At 40.9% G+C, this 7417-nt stretch overlaps 1 protein-coding gene across 1 annotated transcript in view; it reads left to right on the top strand.

Annotated features, from left to right (window-relative positions):
- The window catches only part of LOC119243366 (protocadherin beta-6-like), a 64704-nt gene extending 61574 nt beyond the window's left edge, over positions 1–3130 (top strand). Inside the window, 1 exon segment of the mRNA XM_037509121.2 lies at positions 3096–3130. Coding sequence (XP_037365018.1) covers positions 3096–3116 — 21 coding nt within the window. The 3' untranslated portion in view covers positions 3117–3130.
- Positions 3131–7417: the final 4287 nt, after the last annotated feature.

The following is a 7417-nucleotide window of genomic DNA, read 5'->3' as shown; positions in this document are numbered from 1 at the left end:
CAATATTTGTTCATGGTAGATAGAGCTATATGAGTGGATAATCGGGAACAGCATAACTGCGTGCCTCACAGACATCCCCTTCTCCCCCCGCCCACCTCAGTCCTCTGGAATGCTAATTGTACAAACATCCTCCTTCATCCAGACCAGGTTTTGCGTTCCTACCTTAACCTGGGTTATATCATGGCCATAAATGACCCTGCCCCCTTCTACTTTGCCACTCTGTTCCTACAATCATCTGAAGACAGTTGCTATTCCACTTCTGGCCCTAGCATGGACATCAACAGAGAGAGTGTGGGATCTCAGTTTCCCTACGATATGATAAATTAAAACCAGCTTTGTGACAAGATCTACAAATGATTCATATGCTCCTTAAATTCTGAAAAGCAATATAGGTAATCCCTATATATAGGTAATCCCTAATCATCCTTTGGTATTCATTTCAGGGGCCACCTCCACCCAAGAACCCTTGCGGACTTCCCACCCCAACACAGCTTGCTGCTGGATAGTTGAGCGTGGGTATGGTAACAGCTATGCAGGTGTATGCCTGGCTTGCGGGCACTACTGGTGGCGCACCTGCTGAAGTAAACTTATTAATCATCTTGGCATCCCATGAGTAGCACCATATCAGCTTAACTGGGCATATCAGGGCATCACATATCAGGGCATCATATCAGGGCACCATATCAGGGCATCACACTTGGGAACCCTCACCCTGTACTCAAATCACTCCCATACCCAACCTTGGAATTTATGTTATGGGAGCACCTGAGAGGTGAGATCACCTGATCATGAGTGTCTTCAGTTAAGGTTGAAATCACATGTAAATCCAAACGAACATACTTACTCCATACTCTGTTCTTTAGAATAGCATGTTTTTTCACTGGGTGCATTACATCTCCACATTGCAGAATTTTATTCAGGGTTCCCCTGCAGATATTTTACTAAAGTTTACTGAAAGTCCTGCCAACAATAACTAGGGTTATTAGAAATGCTCTAAGAGTGGTTCTCCATTTGTCTTCTTTGATTCCCAATGCCCCAATCACAGCCCTGATCTGTCATCCTTCACCTCTGTGACCACCACCTCAATGCCAGTCCCCAATGCTCTTATGCAGACCCATGTGAACCCCTCACAAAATCCTGTCCCTTTCTCCCTCACCCCACTCCCTCCACAGACGCAAAGGTATATGTAGAATACACATCACAGCATGTCCCTAGCTACCAACCCTATCCTTCCAGGCCCATACCCTCCCCTGGTGTCACCATACTGCATTGACGAGAGGTCCTCCTCACTTCCCCTTTGTCATCCCTGCCCATTTCCCCTGCCCCAGAGGCCTAATTCTCAGGCCTCAAACTTTTCCCTGCCTTGAACATACTGCCCTATGACCTTCCTGGTTAACCCTTCTTACTCTTTCATCCTATTACCCGTTACCCATCACCCTATGGAAATTGTTTGCAATTATTATAACCACAGTTCCTTTGTCACCTGAAGTCCACGGGCCTCATGGGTTGGTTCCATTGCTGCACTCCAGACACCCAGAGTAGCACTGTAGACACCCTCAAAACACCACATTTACCAAATAAAATACATATACTTCAGGACAAATAGACTCAGTATGGGGTTATTCTCCAATTCTCCTGGGCCTTTTTTTCCCCTACTTCATTTCAGAGACTGACTTGCCTAGTCTACACTATCCAGGCCACCTGTGTGGTGCCCATGGTTTCAGCAATAAGTGGGAGGGCAGTGGACAGGGAATGAGGACAGTTTTTCCAATTCCTGTAACAGGTCCTCATTGAGTTCATATGACACCTCTTCCCCTTCCTCCCTCCAGGACCAAGGGGGACAGCTCCCCTATTGTTAGAACTGGGAGCCCCCTCTGAGGTCAGATTAGAAAACTGCCCATGGCTCAGTTCTTCATGTGCATTTGGATAATGCTTCTTGCTGATATGTCAGGCAACTCTCCATCTCTGTATAACAGAGGAATCTTTTCTCTAGATACAAATTACATGCACATAGTATTTTATTTTCATTTACTTATTTTAAAATGCTTTTAAAACTTGCATCTCTATTTTTACATTTCCATCTCAAAAAACCTATAAAAGGGGTTCCCTGGCGGTGTAGGGGTTAAGTCTCAGTGCTCTCACTCTATCAGCCATCACCACTAATAGCTGATATCACCGCTGATAGTTGATATCACCCTAGACAGGGAGCTAACCCACATATGGCAGCAGCAGACCTCTCCTGTCTCGCCCACTGCTCCACTCAGCAGTGTATTTCAGTGGATCCACCTGTTATACTCCCCACTCTCTCTGGTGAATCCTCTCACCCCCTGCACCTCTGCCTACACCCCAGTTCTTCTATACATAAATAAATCTTAAAAAAGGAGGCCTTATATTCACAATGTGGGTTGTATGTTGTGCTGCCATGGTTGTGGGTACTCAAGGCCTGGTTGTCAGGAAACTGAGTCAAACCTGCAGGTAACCCCAGACTGGGCCCTTACAGAATGACCCTCCTCCCTCTTGGAGGAGCTAATGTCCCATGGGATCCCCTGACATTCCATAGCCTATGTGAGCTGTGGGAAGAGCAAAGGGAGCAAAAGAACTCCTTGGGAAAGGCTGGCACTGGGACTGGACATTGGCCAAAATTTACCTGTTGTGATTATTGTTTCTCAGTTCCTCAAGTTCAGCTCTCAGTGGACGCAGCTGTTATATCTCTTGGGATCCTTTCTCTTGGAAGAGGATCTCTTTTTGTTGGTAACAAGTGGTTCTCTCCTATTGTTTAACCTTACCTAAGGCTATCTTCTTGTAGAGATTGCAAAACTGACCTGTGGAGTTCATTATTTTCACATGATTCATAAAATGTATTCTCCATTTCTAAGCAATGCTTTTCCTCCTTAAATAATTTTCTCTTAAGTTGCATGACATGTTGTCATATATATCAGGCAGACTATGAGGTAAGTTGCTGAATCTCACTTTCAAGATGTAAATTTTCATGCTGCAAAGATGCTTCCTCAATTTGGAGACTTGTTATAGGTCCTGTAAGCTCTTCAGCTATTTGTTTTTCTTCTCACAACTATTTTTTTTACTTTCCTTTTCAGAACTTTGAAGAGACACACTGAATCCTGCATCATCCATACCCTTCAGATCAACCTTTGACCAAGATAAGAAATAACTGCCCTTGTAGGCTTCCCTTTCTTGCTTGACTTCCAAGGTCCCATCATCCACAAGATTTCCACAGAGGACAAAGGGATGGTCACAGCATGTTTCAGACTTGACATTAATGGGCTGAATTTATCTTTCAGGACCTGCTCCATCCATGTGTGTGAGAGCTCCAACCTCTCTCCCCCTTTTCCAGTACTCTCTGCTTCCTTCTAGAAATTTCTTGGTTGAGCAGTAGTGGCCTTTATGGAAAATGCATTTTCATTCAAAGCTGTTTCATTCAAAGCTGTTTCTTTCTTCTGAAGTTGTTCTCCACTCTCCTCTGATGATTTTGAAATGAATTTTCAACACTGACTTCAGAAAGGTTAGGAGGCTGGCTCGTCTATGCTTTTTCCAGAAAGTAGACATTGTTCTGAAATGATGACCTGCCTAGGTTTTTTCACTGCTGACGAACACAAAGTTTGTAATGTGGGTAGAGTGCCTGGAGGGCATCAATGATTTCCACAGAGGATGCAGGGATGGTCACAGCATGTTTCAGACTTGACATTAATGGGCTGAATTTCTCAATTCACTGCCCATAGAATTCATCAGAGGCAGAACACATTTTGCTTAGTGCCTTCAACTTCTTAAAATATGTTGTCTTGTTATTATCATCACCATCATCACAGCAAAAACCCCATATATCAAGCTCTCAGAAACCAGCAGAGTGCCCCGCTCCAAGTACTCGAGGATCAGGTAGCAAGTGGACACCAGGACAGAGAGAAGGGCCTCCATGGCTGTGCTGAGCTCTACAGCTATGTGTCCAAGTGGTAGTGCTATGTGGGTCAGAACTGACCACTAAGAACCATGTGAGTGTTCCATCGCTAAGGTAAACAGGTGCTCAGCAACCTAGGCAATCAGTTGGAGCTGGGGTGGGGGGGGGGGAGGTGTGCAGCCAGGTTCTATAAAATAGATCCCACTGTGAAAAGATGTTTGTATCAATTGAACTGACCTCATGTTGCATCTGAGACTCTGTGCTACTGAACTTTTAAGCAAGCTATTTACTGACAGGCAAGAAACAGTTTCCAGATAGATACAGCCTTCTTCAAGAACAGTATAAATAAAATGTTTTCCTCTTTCTTCTCTCTACTGTAATCAAGACCATGTTGAATAAAAGTCAGTGAACTTTAAAAATTCAATTTATAACCAATGCTAGTTTTTGCAATCCTCTCCTTCCCTTGGACAATATCTTGAGTTTGTGCTACCTAATTTGCAAATTTAAGATGAAAAACAAGAACATTTTTAGTTTCATTGTGTTGTTCCTCAGTTGACACTTTTTTATAGAGAGAAACCAAAACAAAAATGCCAGAACAAAATGCACACCATCATCCACCATACACACTTCCACCATCTTACCATCCCCTAGAATCTTCACCTAGGTAAAATCTGTTTGATCAAAGTCCACTAATTTATTTTATTTTGCTCATCTACTTTGTTTTTCTTCTATTACCCATACATGTGAAATCATCTGATATTTGTCTTTATCTTTTCAGCTAACTTTGTTCCCCACAAGTTCCTTCCATTTTGCTGCAAATGGCAAAATTTCATCTTTCCCTATAACTGAATAGCATTCCATTGTGTGTATATACCACATCTTCTTCATTGAATTCACTCAGTAGACACTTAGGTTGCTCCCACACCTTAGCTATTGTAAATAATGCCACAATAAACATTGTGGAGCATATAATTTTTCAGAATTGATGGCTTAAAATTCTTTGGATAAATACCCAGAACTGGGATTTTGCTGGATCATATACCTGTTTTTAGATTTTAGAAAAAGGTTCAGAGCACCCAAAGTGGCTATACCAATTTACATTTCCACCAACAGTGTATGAGTTCCTTTTTCTCCACATGAGAATGTATGCCACTCTCACAGGTATGAATGATATCTTGTTATGGTTTTGTTGCTTCTTCCTTATCATTAGTGATGAACAAGTTTTTATAATATATGTCTCAGTCATCTGTATCTCCTCATTGGAAAAGTATCTTTTCAGAGTTTCTGCCCATTTTAAAATTGAGCTTATTTTTCTTTTTAAGATTTATTTATTTATTTATACAAGCACTGGGTACAGTCAGAAGCGCAGGAGGGTGAGAGAATTCACCAGAGCAGGGAAGAGAACAGGCAGACTGAAGAAGTACACTGCTGAGGGGAACAGTGGGCGGCAGGAGAGGTCTGCGCGCCATGTGGGACCCTAGCCTGTGGCCAGGGATCGAACCGGCACTGCAGAGGCTGCGGGCAGCTTTGCGGCCCAGCACTCAACCACTGTGCCACCAGGGGAGGTCCTGAGCTTATTTTTTAAATTAAGTTAGTTAAGTTCTCGGATAACATATTTACTCATAACAGTTGTGTTACATGTAAAATATTTGTTATTCAGTAGGCTGTGTTTTTAATCTGCTAGTATTTTCTTTTTTGTGTGTAAAACTTTTCAATTTAATGTAGTTCAATTATTTATCATTGATGTCATGGAACACAGCACCTATGCTTTCTTCTATATGTTTTATGACTTCAGGTCTTACAGGTAAGTCTAATCCATTTTGAACTTATTTTTGTATGTGAAGTTAGAGTGATATAGTCTCATTCTTTTGTGTTCAACCACTTTTCCAAACACCGTTTGTTGAATGGACTCACGGTTCTTCATTAAAGATCACAGTTCCTTTATTACAAATTAGGTGCAACATATCTATGGGTTTTTGGGCTTTTTATTCTGTGACATTAATTTATGTGTCTTTTTTTATTTCCAGTTCCACTGTTGTGATTATTGTTGATGTATAACTTAGAAGCAGGTAAAAATAATGCTTCCATTTTTCTTCTTCAAGATTGCTTCAGCTATACAGGATCTTTTATGATAATACACGCATTTAAGTATTTTTTGTTTCACTTCCTTGAATAGTACAATTGGAATTTAAATGGGGATTATATTAAATGTATAATCACTTTTGGTTAAATTGTCATTATGGCTATATTAATGCTATATTCCTCCTCTCCATGAACACAGGTTGTTTCCACCTCTACATTGCTCTATAATATTTAATATTTTAATTTTTGTTACATAACTCCTCACCTCTTAAATTTATTCCTAGGTATTCACTTGGTTTTGATGATTATAAATGGGACTGCTTTCTTCATTTTTTTTCCTCACTCATTTTCATGCAAGAATGCAACAGATTTTTGTTTAATAATGTTGCAGCCTGCTAATTCACCTTATTTATTTATTGTTTCAAGTAGTTTAGTAGACTCTTTCCAAACTGTATTCTTTATATTTCTTCTTCTTGGCTGTTTTAGCTAATACCTCTAATAAATGAAACAAGTGGGCATCCTTACCTTGTTCCTGATTTTTTTTTTAAAGATTTATTTATTTATACAAGAACCAGGGTATAGGCCAGATGTGCGGGAGTGTGAGAGGATTCACCAGAGATAGAGCGGGGAACAAAACAGGCAGACTGACAAAATACACTGCTGAGGGGAGCAGTGGGCGAGACAGGAGAAGTCTGCCTCACCATGTAGGAACCTCGCCAGCCGGGATGGAACTGGGGCTGCAGGCTGCTGACAGCTTCACAGCGGGACACTTAACTGCCTGTGCCACCAGGGGAGGCCCATCTTGCTCCTGATCTTAAAGGAAAAGTTTTCAGTTTTTCACCACTAAGTATACTGTCCTTAATGGTGTATATTTGATTTGGCCTTTATGTTGATATGCTTCTTCTACACCCATTTTGTTAGGAGTTGTTTGTTTTGTCATAAAATGGGTGCCTCCCATTCATGATAAAAGCCCTTGAAATTCTTGGGATACAAGGAACATACCTCAACTTCATAAAGACCATATATGACAAGCCAACAGCCAGTATCATTCTCAATGGTGAAAAGCTGAAAGCATTTCTATTAAGATCTGGAACAAGACAAGGATGTCCACTCTCACCACTGCTTTTCAATATAATACTGGAAGTCCTAGCCAGAGCAATAAGACAAGAGAAAGACATACAAGGAATCCAAATAGGAAAAGAAGAAGTCAAACTACCACTATTTGCAGATGATATGATAATATACATACAGAACCCCAAAAACTCCACAGAAAAACTAATTCAACTCATCAATCAGTTCAGTAAAGTGGCAGGATACAAAATCAACATGCAAAAGTCAGTAGCCTTCCTATACACAAACAATAAATCTGAAGAAGAAGAAATCAAAAAACCATCCCTTTTATTATCGAAACAAAAAAATCAAATA

The sequence above is a fragment of the Talpa occidentalis genome, unplaced genomic scaffold, assembly GCF_014898055.3.
Source record: "Talpa occidentalis isolate TD23 unplaced genomic scaffold, MPIMG_talOcc4v2.1 talOcc4.13, whole genome shotgun sequence".
Classification (NCBI taxonomy): domain Eukaryota; kingdom Metazoa; phylum Chordata; class Mammalia; order Eulipotyphla; family Talpidae; genus Talpa; species Talpa occidentalis.
The sequence above is the reverse complement of the archived record's forward strand: the minus strand, read 5'-3'. Positions and strand labels throughout refer to the sequence as shown.